The sequence below is a fragment of the Xyrauchen texanus genome, chromosome 26 (assembly GCF_025860055.1).
Source record: "Xyrauchen texanus isolate HMW12.3.18 chromosome 26, RBS_HiC_50CHRs, whole genome shotgun sequence".
In the NCBI taxonomy this organism is placed as follows: Eukaryota; Metazoa; Chordata; class Actinopteri; order Cypriniformes; family Catostomidae; genus Xyrauchen; species Xyrauchen texanus.
This window is the reverse complement of record NC_068301.1, coordinates 35,489,178-35,504,785: the sequence shown is the minus strand read 5'-3', so window position 1 is coordinate 35,504,785 and position 15,608 is coordinate 35,489,178. Positions and strand designations below refer to the sequence as shown.

The following is a 15,608-nucleotide window of genomic DNA, read 5'->3' as shown; positions in this document are numbered from 1 at the left end:
TCTCAACGGATGTACCGTTACATTATCTTCAACAGTAAAGAACTTGTCTGTTATGTTTGATAGCAATCTTTCCTTTAAAAATTACATTTCCAATGTTTGTAGAACAGCATTCTTCCATCTAAGAAATATTGCAAAGTTATGACACATGCTCTGTTTCTTGTAGATTACTGTAATGCACTACTAGGTGGATGTCCTGCAGGTTCAATAAATTAACTTTAATTGGTTCAAAATGCAGCTAGAGTGTGACTAGAACCAATACATATGATCATATCAGCCCAATTTTATCATCATTACATTGTTTACCAGTTAAAAAATTCTGCGAATTACTTACAAAACATTGAATGGTCTAGCTGCTAGTACTTAAGCGACTTGCTATCGCACTATAATCCATCATGTTCACTACAATGGCAAAACCCCTCCCATTGATAGTACCTATTAGTGTTCTCAAAAATACCGGTACCCCGGAAGTCGGTACTCAAACAAATAATTATTTACGATACCAGAATTTCTGAAGGTACCGGGTCTACCCGGTACCCATGCAGAGGCGGGAACTTTCGAACGCTCACAACAAGCAAAAGATGACGACAAGCAAAGCTGCTGCGGAGCCTCAACTGAATCGTGTCGAAATGAAAAGTGGAAAAAGCCAGGTAATTTGAGGCTGATGAAATGGGAAACATCACAGATCAGCAAAAACCTATTTGTAAACGCTGCTTTCGCAATTTTCTGACGATAGGAGGGAACACATCAAACTTAATAAGGACAGACACCCAGATTTATTCAAGCAAATAAAGCAGGTGAGTTTAAAAGCATATTATCATTTGCATTAGGGCTGAAACGTTTAGTCGACATTATCGACATCGTCGAAAATACAAAATTGATGAGAAAAATGTTCGTTGATGAATAGTCGTTTGATCTAATTTAACGTAACATGAAATCACATTAAACTGTAACGATATCGCGTGAGAGCATAAATTAACGCCTGATGGAGTTAGAATTACACATATCAGTCCAGATGCACTCTAAAATTTCACAGTTTATTTTATGTAGATCTAAGAGCATTAGGGAATGATTAAAAAAAAAGTACATTCAGAAGCATGTACCGTTGTGGAATAAGCGGAGGCGGAGCTCTTTAAAGGAAACATCCCTGCGTAACATCTTAAATGCAGTAAAATTGCTTTATTAAAAGTTCAAATAAAACAGAAGCAGGTCATGTTAATAACTATAAACTCAGAAACTGGCATTTCTCTTAGATTAGAATGCGGTTGCTCGCGACTTAATCATAATATCTATATATATACACTCACCTAAAGGATTATTAGGAACACCTGTTCAATTTCTCATTAATGCAATTATCTAATCAACCAATCACATGGCAGTTGCTTCAATGCATTTAGGGGTGTGGTCCTGGTCAAGACAATCTCCTGAACTCCAAACTGAATGTCAGAATGGGAAAAAAAGGTGATTTAAGCAATTTTGAGCGTGGCATGGTTGTTGGTGCCAGACGGGCCGGTCTGAGTATTTCACAATCTGCTCAGTTACTGGGATTTTCACGCACAACCATTTCTAGGGTTTACAAAGAATGGTGTGAAAAGGGAAAAACATCCAGTATGCGGCAGTCCTGTGGGCGAAAATGCCTTGTTGATGCTAGAGGTCAGAGGAGAATGGGCCGACTGATTCAAGCTGATATAACCACTCGTTACAACCGAGGTATGCAGCAAAGCATTTGTGAAGCCACAACACGCACAACCTTGAGGCGGATGGGCTACAACAGCAGAAGACCCCACCGGGTACCACTCATCTCCACTACAAATAGGAAAAAGAGGCTACAATTTGCAAGAGCTCACCAAAATTGGACAGTTGAAGACTGGAAAAATGTTGCCTGGTCTGATGAGTCTCGATTTCTGTTGAGACATTCAGATGATAGAGTCAGAATTTGGCGTAAACAGAATGAGAACATGGATCCATCATGCCTTGTTACCACTGTGCAGGCTGGTGGTGGTGGTGTAATGGTGTGGGGATGTTTTCTTGGCACACTTTAGGCCCCTTAGTGCCAATTGGGCATCGTTTAAATGCCACGGCCTACCTGAGCATTGTTTCTGACCATGTCCATCCCTTTATGGCCACCATGTACCCATCCTCTGATGGCTACTTCCAGCAGGATAATGCACCATGTCACAAAGCTTGAATCATTTCAAATTGGTTTCTTGAACATGACAATGAGTTCACTGTACTAAAATGGCCCCCACAGTCACCAGATCTCAACCCAATAGAGCATTTTTGGGATGTGGTGGAACGGGAGCTTCGTGCCCTGGATGTGCATCCCACAAATCTCCATCAACTGCAAGATGCTATCCTATCAATATGAGCCAACATTTCTAAAGAATGCTTTCAGCACCTTGTTTAATCAATGCCATGTAGAATTAAGGCAGTTCTGAAGGCGAAAGGGGGTCAAACACAGTATTAGTATGGTGTTCCTAATAATCCTTTAGGTGAGTGTATGTCACTATGCATTTCTTATCATGAAGAAAATTGGCAATATGCAGCTTTATTAATAAGAGAGCACTTTGCACATTAGTTTGTAAATGTTTTTTTATTAATTCTATTTTTTTTTTTGTTTTTGTTTTTTTTTTTAGTACTTGGTAAAAACTTAAATTAAAAGTTGCAAAAGTTGAAGCAAATCTTATATAAGTGTTCAAAAATACTTTAAGCATACATTGTTCAGTTTTGTTATAATTAAAAAATAATATATTTAAATTAAAGTGTTGCTCAATGGCATATTTCTGTTCTTAGTTCTGCTGCTAATGTATTGTAGACTTTGTTAATAAAAGAGTGTTGTTTAGTAACCTTTTTTTGTGTTTTGCTTTGGTACTGAAAATGGCATCAAGTACCGTGAAATTTCACTGGTATTGGTACCGACTACTGAAACCGTGACAACACTAGTACCTATAATATCAAAATCTACAAAAGGAGGTAGATCCTTTCATTTTTGGCTCATTAACTATGGAGTGGCTTTCCTAATATTGTTTGGGACTCAGACACATTCTATTAGTTTAAATATAGACTAAATACTCATCTCTTCAGCCAGGCATACAACTAATTTACCCACCAACCCATTGTTATGCTGCATTAGTCAGGTCTGCCGGACCCAGAAACACTTCTCACATTCTTTAACTCTACATTAAAGTGAATGGCATCAATCCTAATATTATTCTATTATTTTCCCGTTCTAATCCAGAGCCTGCCAAATCTAGCTCCGGTCCAGCACGATGTCCCACTCCCATGGCTATGTGTCACTAAACGATGACTACTATTGATTTTTATGTATCTTGTATCTTGCCAACTAAAGCTTCAATCAGCCAAATAAAAAGGACACTGCATCTACATGCACTTCCACAGTCAATTTGGGGGAGACTTCTAGACACTTAATCATTAATCATATAGTTCAATCAATATCCTTTAGTTTTAATCATTGGCCATCAACATCTACTCAGTTTACTCAATTGACTTGTATTAAAACTAATATTGGCATTTTATTCATGCTGTTTAGCCAGAGGGGAACTGGCTCCCTCAGCTGAGCCTGGTTTCTCCCAGGGTTTTTTTTTCTACGTTAACATTTAATGGAGTTTTGTGTTCCTTGCCACAGTAAATTGCTAACTTATAAACTGCTCAATAAGGACTTTAAGACATTCCAGCATCATTTTCTGTAACAACATAATTTTCTGTAAAGGAGTCATTTAAGGATTACGTTTCTGATGCATGGAGTCACGTGACCAAACACCATAGCGTCAATTTCCGCAAACTGCTTCAATGGGTGCAGCTTCAACAAAAGTGCCTCTGGTAAGACATATCTTTGTATTTTTTCACTCAAACCTGTTTGGCTATAAAGAGCAGCATCTCTAGTTACGTTTGATATGCTGCTTTAAATATTTCATACATTTTTTGCGCTTCGGCGCGCTGATCAAAAATGTGGAGTGGTTTTCTGACAGATGTTCCAAAAACATGTTTGTTATTTTGAATAACTTTTTACAGTAACAAATCTGTGGGTCATTCCGCATTATTTTAATCTAATATTTGTTATACATTTGTTTGTCAACACTGTACAATAAGGTGCTATTCATTAACATTAGTAAATGCATTCCTATATAAACTCAGCAAAAAAGAAACATCCTCTCACTTTCAACTGCTTTTATTTTCAGCACACTTAACATGTGTAAATATTTGTGGGTTTGTGCCCTGTAGTGCTGTCTTAGGCGTCTCACAGTATGGACATTGTAATTTATTGCCCTGGCCACATCTGCAGTCCTCATGCCTCAATGCAGCATGCCTAAGGCACGTTCATACAGATGAGCAGGGACTCTGGGCATCTTGCTTTTGGTGTTTTTCAGAGTCAGTAGAAAGGTCTCTTTAGTGTCCTAAGTTTTTATAACTGTGACTTTAATCTGTCTTAACGACCGTTCCACAGGTGGATGTTCAGTAATTGTTTGTGGTTCATTGAACAAGAATGGAAAACATTGTTTAAACCCTTTAAAATAAAGATCTGTAAAGTTATTTGGATTTTTACTAAATTAGCTTTTAAATACAGTGTCCTGAAAAAGGGTTTATGTACTGTGCATTTTCTGAAAAATGTTGCTTTCAGAGGCTTTATATGGATTTAGGATGAAAATAAGGCGCATTTCAAACTATTCTGAGAACAGTGTAGACAGACAGCACACTGGAGGTTAAGTCATTCATTAAATAGGGAGCAATCCTAAAATCTGACCAAAAGTTCAGTTTCAGGCTGCAGATGAGGTTTGGACCTCTCAACATGTTTGGTAGACACGGGACAATGATAATCAGTACATAGATTCAGGATTTTACAATTCAAAATTGTATTTTAACATGACTGACAGTGATTTGATTATGCTGGTCATTATTTATGGTCAGAATTATGTTTTAATCATTCTAGAAAATCAGCTGTAATGTCTATAAAACTGGTTCTCAACCCTGTTCCTGGAGGCCCCCCCCAGCACAACACATTTAGGATTTCTCCCTAATTAAACATCTGATTCTACTCATCAGCTCTTTAGTGGAAACTCCAATACCTGAATTGGTTGTGTCAAAAAAGTAGTTATGGGGGGGCTCCAGGAACAAGGTTGAGAACCACATAACCAACACTCCTGGACATAAACTATTTTAATTATTTTTCTTTTTTTATGCTTTTAAATTTTCTATAGCTTGGTATTATGTAAAATTTCACATTTAGGAAAACTATTTGCTCTAGAATATGTTTTAGTTTATTAGGTACTACTAGTTACAAATCAAAAAAAAATGAAAGGGGAAATGCACACAGAGGTCACGCAGGAGTGTCAGGAGGTTAAGAGTCTTTAAATGTAATGTACGAGTCATTTGGACTATTTTAATGGTGCCTTTTTTCTTCTTTTAATGTCATATTGGAGCTTGACAGTTGCGGCTAACATACATTTTCAGAGCACTGGAAAACGCTCTTTACTAAAGCGCTAATAACCAATAATAACCGGATTTTAAAGTAACAGTTTCTTTTCAAATTTTCAGCCAAATTTTCAGCCTTTTTTTTCTTCTCTTTCAGCCGAAAACTGAAACCAGCCATTTAGCAATTTTCGGCCAAACATTTTCAGTGCAATCCCTAAAAATAATATTATCTGCTCAAATTTCAGGCTCTGTGAGAAGGGGTATATAGGGATGCATTGCTTTGTTGTGTTCTTGTTGTGTTTTTAAAGTGTGATATTTATTAATTATGTTATATACACTTTTTTTTAAAAGAGAATAATAATTTAAAAGAGAACTCCTTCACCTTTTGTCCATGTACAATTATTGATAATGGATACACAATCCTATGTGCAATCTGAATGACTCATTCAGGGAGTGAAAACAACACTCACATCTATTTCAGACAGGGTCTGGGTCCACCTGTATTTTTCCAGGTCTGCGCCGTTTCCAGTATTGGGCTTAATTTTGTCTTTGTCCTTTTCATCCTCCTCTCCCTCTGAGTCAGACTGGGATGAACACATCAGCGAGCAACCATTAGTTATCTAGAGCCGCTCAGATACACACAATCATTTCAGTCAAACTAGTACATTTAATACTGAAAAAAACTCACTTACCCCCTTTTTATCTGCTTTCTCAGAAGCTTCTACATCTTTTTTCTCAGCTACTTCTGAATCCTTCTTTCCCACTTGTTTTGTCTGTTAGAGAAAAAGAATACATGTTATTATATATCTATGCTGTTTTTCTACAGATTAGACAACCAACTGTGGTTTAATATGTACATATTTGATTATAAAGAAGGTAAAACAAAGGGTAGGGAAATGTGCAATTTATCAATGTAACGGTATAAATCACAATAGTTATATATACACATACACATACATATATACACAGTATTGTGCAAAAGTTTTAGGCACATAAGACGCTTCACAAAAACCTTTGTCTTAAGATGGTTATTTATATCTTCAGCTTTAGTGTGTCAATATGAAATATAAATGTTAGACTCACAGACATTACTTTTGCAAATAGAAAAGATTAGAATAGAAGAACAGGGAGCCCTGCAACAGATGTCATGTTCCCCACAGAGACCCCCACTGAACATCATGTCAGTCTGAGATTACATGGAGAAACAGAAGCAATTGAGACAGACTAAATAGAAGAACTGTGGTGAATTCTCCAAGAAGCTTGAACATCCAATCTGCCAACAACCAAGAAAAACTGTGTCCAGGTGTAAGTAGGAGAATTGGTGCTGTTTTAAAGGCAATTCAAGTGTTTACACCAAATATTGATTTATCTTTTTTATGTTTACATGACTTTGTATGACATTAAGTGATAAATGAAAACTATTTAAGTCATTATTTTTGAAGACATCCTCACTATGCAACATTCTTCACAAGTGCCTAAAACATTTGCACAGTACTGTGTGTGTATATATATATATATATTATAAATGCAGTGATCTAAATTCCTTAAAAATGGAAAAGTACTACAACTTCTTTTGTAATTTGCTCTTTGTTATTTTGAACGGTCACTAATTGGTCACTTTAATTATGGTCTCACTTGATTTAACTGTGATTGCAGTCTCTCAGCCTCTTCATCTGTGAGTTCTTTGATTCTGGGCTCCTCTGCTTCCGGTTTCCTTTTATTCTCCTCCTTCTTTAGTTTGGCAGCTCTCTCTGCCTTCTCTTTCTTCTCCTTCTCCTGTCTGAACTGTTTCTCCTTGTGGACTTTGAGGGCGAGCTGATTGTGATGAGCGAGCGCTTCTTTAACCAGCTGAAGAAAACAGCAAAAAAAGAGTCATTTTTATGAAGTTTCTGTACAAAATTGAATATCTGCCTCCATGGTTCCAAATACTTTCAGTGAATATCGCCTTTATTGTTGCTATGGTTGCTAAAAACATTTAGCATTTCATAAACAATATGATATGTTATCATCTTTGTGGCCATTGAAAAATGTGTCAGGGCAAGTAAAAAACTCAGTTATTGGCCAACAGAATAAGTCAAATAGTTCAGCCTGCAAAGTTATTGTACAGCTTCTGAAAATGTGGAACATAGCGCAGAGGTCACAAGGATTATTTTAATTACACTTTTAAGGTGATTAAAGTGATTTTCCAAGGACCCAACATATAATTTAAAGAAGCATTTAAAGGTAAGACCCACATGAAAATCACGTTATCTAGGATAGCTAAAATTTGTCAGAAGTGTTCCCTTATTTCGCCATCAGAAAGTCTGTCGATTGTTTTTGGTCGGGAGCAGGATTAGAAGCAGAGAAATGACAACTCCCCCTGGCGAACCGCCAGTATTCCGGTATACGGGATGCCTACAGTCGAAACTTTAGTGTGACTTTAAATATCCATCTTAACTTCAGTCGAAATTCTAAAATTGTTCTCAGAAATGCGTTTATGTTGTAATGACAACTGTAATTGGGACAATTTTTTCTTTCTTTGTTGAAAAAAATCCAGATTGTACACATAAATATCAAATGGACTGGAAATGTTACTAATTTCTTAGGAGAAAATTGCAATGGACAATTTATCTGATTTTGATACTTACTATAAATGTGTTGTTTAGAACAGTTCAAAAGTATGGGTGATGGAGCCCAATTTGGTATGCCCAATTCACAATGCGCATCATGTCCTCGTAGTGGTGTACTGACTCGCCTCAATCTGGGTGGGGGTGGTAATCAGCATCTTTACTTTCTGAGCTACCCAGACCCCCTGACAAATGTAACATTTTAAAACTCATAGAAAGTAGGATTAAGTAAATCAGGACACTAAAAATGTTTACATCTATTTCTATCTATTCTTTAAAACAAGATTGTATTTATTTATTTATTATTAGTCATTCAAATCCTCCTTAAACATAAACTTAGAATCACCCATAAACGTTAGCTGGTGATGTTGGACTGTGGATCGTGAGCAAGCAGAGGACAGACACTGGAGGCATTAATAATAATAATAATGATGATGAAGTTGATCTCCTGAGATCTATCTATTGCAGTCGGAAGTTAATGATCAGTCTATTGATAACTGCAATACATGGCAGAATTTAACTTGGTAGTGTTTTTGAATCAGAGGTATGGTATATCCTGTCAGATTGTGTTTAATGTTAACCAAGACATAATTCAGTGCATCTATTTGCTTAATGAGAATGAGGACTCACCTGATTTGGTTAAAAATGCTGAGTTGTTTTTCTAATAAGGAGGCACTGTCCCTGCTTTTCATGTTTTTTCCCTTATATATAATAATAGCTGCAATACTCAAACGCGATTTGTTTGCATTCAGAAAGCATGATTAACAGTCTTCGTGGGGATATTGCGTTTCTCTTGACTTTATTCACATATGCGATCTTGAGGCAATCAAAATGTAACGTGAAGTAATCTGATTACATTATTTTTGAGGTAACTGGATTAAGTTACTGATTACATTTTCACTGAGTAATCATTATTTGTAACGGAATACATTTTAAAATAACCTTCCTGCATACAAGTACATCTGGCAGCTTTATGCATAACCTGTACTCACTGCACCTTTTCTGGAGCTCCTGGCTCTCCTCCTGTGAAGAAATCCGTTTTTCTGCGGAGAAAACTGAAGAATGTGTTCACCAACTGAATAAAGAAATGAGACCAGCGTGAGAGGATGCCAACAGTGACATAATCACAACAGATCACAGAAGTTGCACTGTTATTGTGCACAACACAATTCAGGTTAATTGGTCTGGATGGCCAATTTTATAAACTCTTAATGAACAGACTTATAGCAAATTAACAAATACACATAGTCCTCATAAATAAACATGGGCTGTGAGTCAAATCCTACTAAGCTTTCTACCTAGTAAGCATTATTGAGCATGACAGGTCTGGTAGGTTTGAAGTCTCTCTCTCTCTCTCATATTGGAACATTCTAGAACTTGCATATTTCGCGTATAACATAATAACAGTAAAATAATAATAATAATATATTGATGGATTATCCTATCAAACCAAATACGAATAAAGACCAAATCATCCTGTAATAAGTGTAAATATAAAGGCTGTTTTCCACTGAACTGAGCTAACATGCGTGAGTTAGCACGACTGCTAGCATGTGCAGTCATGTTTACCTCCTGCACTCCACCTTCATGCTGCTGCGCCATTGCGAGCAACATCCCATCAAATTTCTCCTCATCATCACCCATATTCACTAGTTATTATCGACCAAACTAAGATAGGAAACTTGAAATGAAATGTGATGCTTAACGTCAAACTATCACCGGTGAGTTGCCCTGACCATTTCCTAGATACAGGAGCAGCCCACTTCATCCTTACGACCAATCAGATCAGAAGGATTTGAATGACAAATGTGCGACCCAATCAGCTGACTGATTCAAGAGGCGGTTCTTACCGTGTACAGATGGGGGGACAGAGGAGCGCAGAACTTTCTAGAGACCATTGACATTGACATGATAATTATTATTATTTTTTTTTTCCCCGTCTTATAAATTATATATGATGTTAGAAATCTATATACAGTATAAAATGTATGGTTACATGTAATAAACTGTATAATAATTATATAATATAAAATAAAATAACCTACAAAAAGCCTTAATAATTTGATTTGAATTTTAAATATTATGTTTATTATTAACAAAAACCACAACCACAATCATAATAATTATTCATTATATAATTATTCATTTAAGTTATGGTACACACCTGCCACAGCTCCATGGTCAGGTCCACAACCTACAGACACCATCCAGGTCCATTACAGCTCCACTGTTTGTTTCCTTAAACATCATCTTCCGAATATCGGGGAATGGAATGCATTCATGGACGGAGATATCAAATAGGAATATCCCACATCCAACTTGAATGAAACGCAGCATAACCGTGTACCCTGACGAAACAAAATTTATTGCAAGAAACATTTAAATCGCAAATATTATTTGATCGATTTTTCCAGGTATTATAGATCTCCTTGGTAGATTCATATGAAAAATCATGATTTTTGAATGTCTGTTCAGGAGATGTTCCTTTCACAAAAGTGGTGATTGGTATTACTAGTGAGATGCAACATAATGTATAATGCCCAAAAGCATAAGGTGTCTTATTCATTGTGAAACTGTGTTTTCTTAATGGCATGAATCACACTGAAGTCCTAGACTTAAAATGCACGGCCCGCCACTGGTTAAACTCCACGTCTTTGTCAAGCTGATGGTCTATAAAGCATCACCTTGGTCAAGGGATGAACTACACTCTTAAAATTAAATACATAGATAATAAATTAATTACCAACTTAAGCCTTCATCAGCCAAATAACAAAGGTCAATGCGTTTGTCGTAAACTACTTCAATAAATAATTTTACAGTTCATACAAAATCTTTTTGTTTAAACACTAGCCCCTAACACTTACTTAGTTTACTCATTTTAAACCATGACTTGTTCTACACATAAAAAACTAATATTGGCATTATATTCATGCTTTTTAGCCAGTGGGGAACTGACCCCCACAGAGAGCCTGGTTTCCCACAAGGTTATTTTTCTCCATTAACCAACATTTCATAGAGTTTTGTGTTCCTTGCCACAGTCGCCTTTAGCTTGCTCACTGGGGGTCTAAATAAAATATTATTTACTTATTTATTCATTTAATTATTTAAGGCACCATTACAAACATGTTTATTATTATGAAATTATTATGACTCTTAAGACATTACTATATTACAGCTTCTTTTTCTGTTAAAGCATACTTTCTGTAAAGCTACTTTGAAATAATGTGTGTTGTGAAAAGCGCTATACAAATAATGAAAAAATAGAAAATGTTCATGTGGAATTCAAATGCACCTCAATATCAAGGGAAGCCCAATTTAATCGCATCCGTGCTATCCTGCAATCCTGTATCTTGCAGTCCTGCTGATGCACGTGCACGGATAGAGCAGAGTCCATCTTCAGGCTTCAATCACTGTGCACACATACTGTATGTGTCTGACGTGAGAACCATATTTAGCACTTATAAAACTAGATGAATATCATAAGGTTGATGCATCCGCTGACGGAAATGCGTACGGATGTGGCTGGCATGAGAATGCCAAAATAAAAATGCCTCTTAAAAAATTAGACATCTATGTTTACACGTTGAAATGATGGCATCGTATCGTTGGTGATTAGATCGATGTATTGATGCAGATGGATGAATCATTACACCCCAGATAACTACCATCAGTTTCCTCTGCTTTATGGAGGCAGCTGACCACAGTTTGTGAGCCAGCTCCCATCCAAGGCCTGATCTTCCTGACTGGGTTCTTCTAAACTATCTCTTGATGCTTCAGCCGTGAAACCACCTGACTTACAGGCTCCTCCGCCTTCCAAGTGCTGCCTGATCGGACTTGGGCTTGACCAGCATTTACCAATTGGTCTGTTGATTTCTGTAGCTCTAAGACCAGATTAATCTTTTCCTGCTTGTAGCTTAGGGTAATGTATTTTAGTGGCAGCTTTAAGGCATTTCTTTCAAACACTACTACATCTGAAAGACAATGCCTCAAGCCCAGCCACTTGCTGATGTAACCGTTGGCCTTGCTATCCATCTTTGCCACTGCCACTGAAGTGATCTCACACATTTTTAGCGGCCACATTAGGTGATGGTAAAGTGTAAATTGATAACACCAGACCTTGAATTTGCCAGGGAGATTGCAGTGACCTGTCTTTCCAGGACCTCTTTCAGCCGCTCCAGGACCAACTATGTCATTTGTTTGTTTGAAAGGTCTGCAGTGTATTCTCTGTCTAAACTTCTTATAGGCTGCTCTGCCAGCACTGGGATTCTTTTTCCATCCACCTCAAACGATATCTGGTAATACTTTTTGGTATCTGAACAAACCCTAAATATTCAAATTTAGCATGTAACTCGTCCCACACCATTTGTGCTATAAACAGTGGTGTGCAGTCAGCCCCTTCAAAACCATCAGAGAAGGGGTAACATAAATGGAGACAGAAAAATTATTAATATGATGAAAAGTTCTTTCCCTTCTATTATTTGTATTTTTTATTATACATGTAAATGCATTTAATAAATAAATCCATACAAATATATTTTATTGGAAATATTGGAAATCTTAAGTGATCATGAAAGGTTCAGTATAATGTTTTGGAATTGAATATTTATTTACAACCAGTAGAAAGCAGAAATGTAAATCTTCAAACCATTTTACCCCATTATTACCACACTGTAAGAGTAAAGGGAGTCACACTTGTGTTTGAATATTCTTTAGTAAGCATTTGTTTGTTTTTTCTGTTAAGACTTTTTATTAAAAAAAATAAAAAATAATGATGTTTTTTTAAAGAATTTTATAATAAAAGTAAAATTAAATTTCTAGGTCTTGTTTGGCCTCTTATCATACAAAACTAAAAATCATTTTTCTTGTATTTGTAGACTTTTGTCATACAGTATATGTCCACTATAATCTGTCTCCCCCTATTGGTTGTTCTCTTCCACAACATGTCGATGAAAAAAAAACACACTTCATGTTCGTATCACAGATCTTCTTCGATTTGCCAAGAGCTATGCTAACTATGTGTTTAAAAATATATATTTTTTAGTTTAAGCAGCAGTTTTAGTGGCACAATGGCAAGAGAATTGACCATGATTGTGAAAACCTAGGTTAAGTCCAGAAACTTTGGTTCACTCCCATATCTGTATCAGATCTTAACATGGTTCCTGTTGTTTTATAATATAAGGCACTTAATTAAAGACGCCATTAAATCAAAGTTAGAGTTTTGTGACTTTAGTCACAAAACGTTTGTTGTCTTTGAGGCAATATGCTACTCCCAATAGTTGACAAAGTTAACTAGCAGACATTAGCAGATTATCATGAAATTCTTCAAATGGAGTGGCTAACTGAAAAATGATGCTTGTATATTTTATGATATACTTCATTGCTATGTAATTTAACATAGTATATAATGCTTTATCCAGTTAAAAGGAAGCTTAAAGACATTTCAGTTTTTAAATAATTTCAAACATTGGTGACACAACTGCTTATGCGGTTGCTTTATTGAAATTTCCTTTTTAAAAAAACATTGTGGAATGTTTCAGCTTTTAATATTTCCGTCAAGGGAGACATGTTATGTCTGTTTATTTTGACATAAATGGGGAAAACAAACATGACAAATGAACTATAGTAACTTTATAGTGTCTGTTCTAAAATGTTAAAATCACTATAAAATCAGATCAAATAATACGATTAAAGGTGCACTCAGCAACGTTTGTCTTTGTGTCATCTTGGACTTACACTGACACCTAGTGGCTTGGATTCAGCATAATTTAAAATCAAGAGTTTTCAGTTTCAGATGTCATTGTAGAGATGTATTATTCACAGTCAGTCATGATTACTTTAATCAATGAGTGAAAGTATCAAATAACAGGATGGTAACTGAGATTAGCGAGTAGTGTTCTGCTGATCATGTGATACTAACATGGCCGCCCCCATATGTGGACCCTTTCTATGTAGAATAAAACAGCTTTTATAAGTTTACTATATGACTGGAGTCTTCATTTTAATGTGAGTAATCATGGTTTCATATATATATTACAAAATTACAATTAATTTCTTAAAGAATTAAACTTTTTAATGAGGAAAAAATGACAGAGCTGTGCAATTTGCTCTGAAGGAAAGAGCTGGAATTGAAAGTAACTCTGCAGACAACTTACTGTGCATACCCATGTTTTTCTCTATGGAATTATTATGGAGTCTGTGTTACCATGAAAGACAGTAACACCACAGACAAATTTGCACAAATCTGGACTTTTCTAAAGTGGAGGCTGCCATCATGATAAAGTAGGCCTATTACATATTAATACAAAATATGAATAAGATTACATAAAAAAAAAAAGATTAAAATCTATCAAATCTTCAAGTTATGATTGTAACAACACAGTCTCTGCTATTAGTAGTTCTCAGAACTTTAGTAAAATACATTACATTTAATAAGGAAGAATGAACTCAGCATGCACTCCTACACATCTCCAACAATGATCTTTACACACAGGAAGTAGCCCAACTAGAATTCCCTCTTTTCTTAAAGGGGCCATTTCCATTGTTGTAACACCACAGACATGAAGTTGAGGGACACAACTTTTTCTTAAAATATCACAATATATATATTATATTTTTAAGACATTTAGAAAATAATAGAATGAAATATATTTTGATGTTTAATATCCATATATCAAAGAGATAATGCAACAAATTAGGAAAAATCGAGAACAAGATTCATTACTTTCACAGACACAACTGGCTGTTAAACACATAACACATAATATACACATACAGTATGTATTTTCTCAGGCACTGAGTGTATATAGATGAATAACTCAGTAGTACACCCAAATGACAATAGTCATATCCTACTGTTCATGTGTTAAACTTGCTATAGTTTACTTCCATGTTGTGTCTTCATCAAATAGCAATGTCAGATGTAAATCAAGTCAATCATCGACACATCAGTGCCACCTTGAGAGAGAATTAGCATGTAAAATATGTATGTGTATGTGCATGTAGAGTACTGATAATTCACCATTGCTGATAGTTCTTTGTTACACAGAAAATCAATGTGATTCAGTATTTATTTGTATGAATATAGTACTAATTTATCTTTTAATAAACAAAGAAATAGATATCACGTGTTAGTCAACTTATATAGATATGAAATAGTCATAAAAACATAATTTATGGAAGTGCAAAAAAAAAAAAAAAAAAAAACCTGACACTATTACATACCGAGGGTTCCTAATGACCCTATACACATTTGGTACTTAAACCATTATACAAATATATACATATTGTGCAATTCCGGCTTTTTGTGTGTGTTTATGTTACACTGTTTATAAGAAAGAGATTGAGGAATGCTAAAGAGGTGTGGGCACAGTTCCAAAAAATGGATGAGTTACAGGGGATGGAATGAGGTCCCTGGTGTAACGGACGGTTGCTGAGATAAACCAGAGGCGTAGGATCTATGTGCAAGCTATAATAAAAATTATGACAGTCAAATAACAAATGGGAACTCAAAACAACAACAAACAAGACCTGACAAAGGGATGCAAAAACTAAAGGGTATACATACAAACAAGAACT

General features: G+C 35.7%; 1 protein-coding gene across 1 annotated transcript in view; it reads right to left on the bottom strand.

Moving 5' to 3' along the window:
* LOC127619965 (nuclear migration protein nudC-like) overlaps nucleotides 1–9,780 on the bottom strand; it is a 48,404-nt gene extending 38,624 nt beyond the window's left edge. Inside the window, exons 1-5 of the mRNA XM_052093009.1 lie at nucleotides 9,603–9,780; nucleotides 9,031–9,108; nucleotides 7,063–7,275; nucleotides 6,120–6,200; nucleotides 5,898–6,011 (exon numbers count right to left, since the gene is read on the bottom strand). Of these exons, the coding sequence (XP_051948969.1) occupies nucleotides 5,898–6,011; nucleotides 6,120–6,200; nucleotides 7,063–7,275; nucleotides 9,031–9,108; nucleotides 9,603–9,677 (561 nt within the window). The 5' untranslated portion in view covers nucleotides 9,678–9,780. The remainder of the gene's footprint in view (nucleotides 1–5,897; nucleotides 6,012–6,119; nucleotides 6,201–7,062; nucleotides 7,276–9,030; nucleotides 9,109–9,602) is intronic.
* Between the last annotated feature and the right edge of the window lie 5,828 nt (nucleotides 9,781–15,608).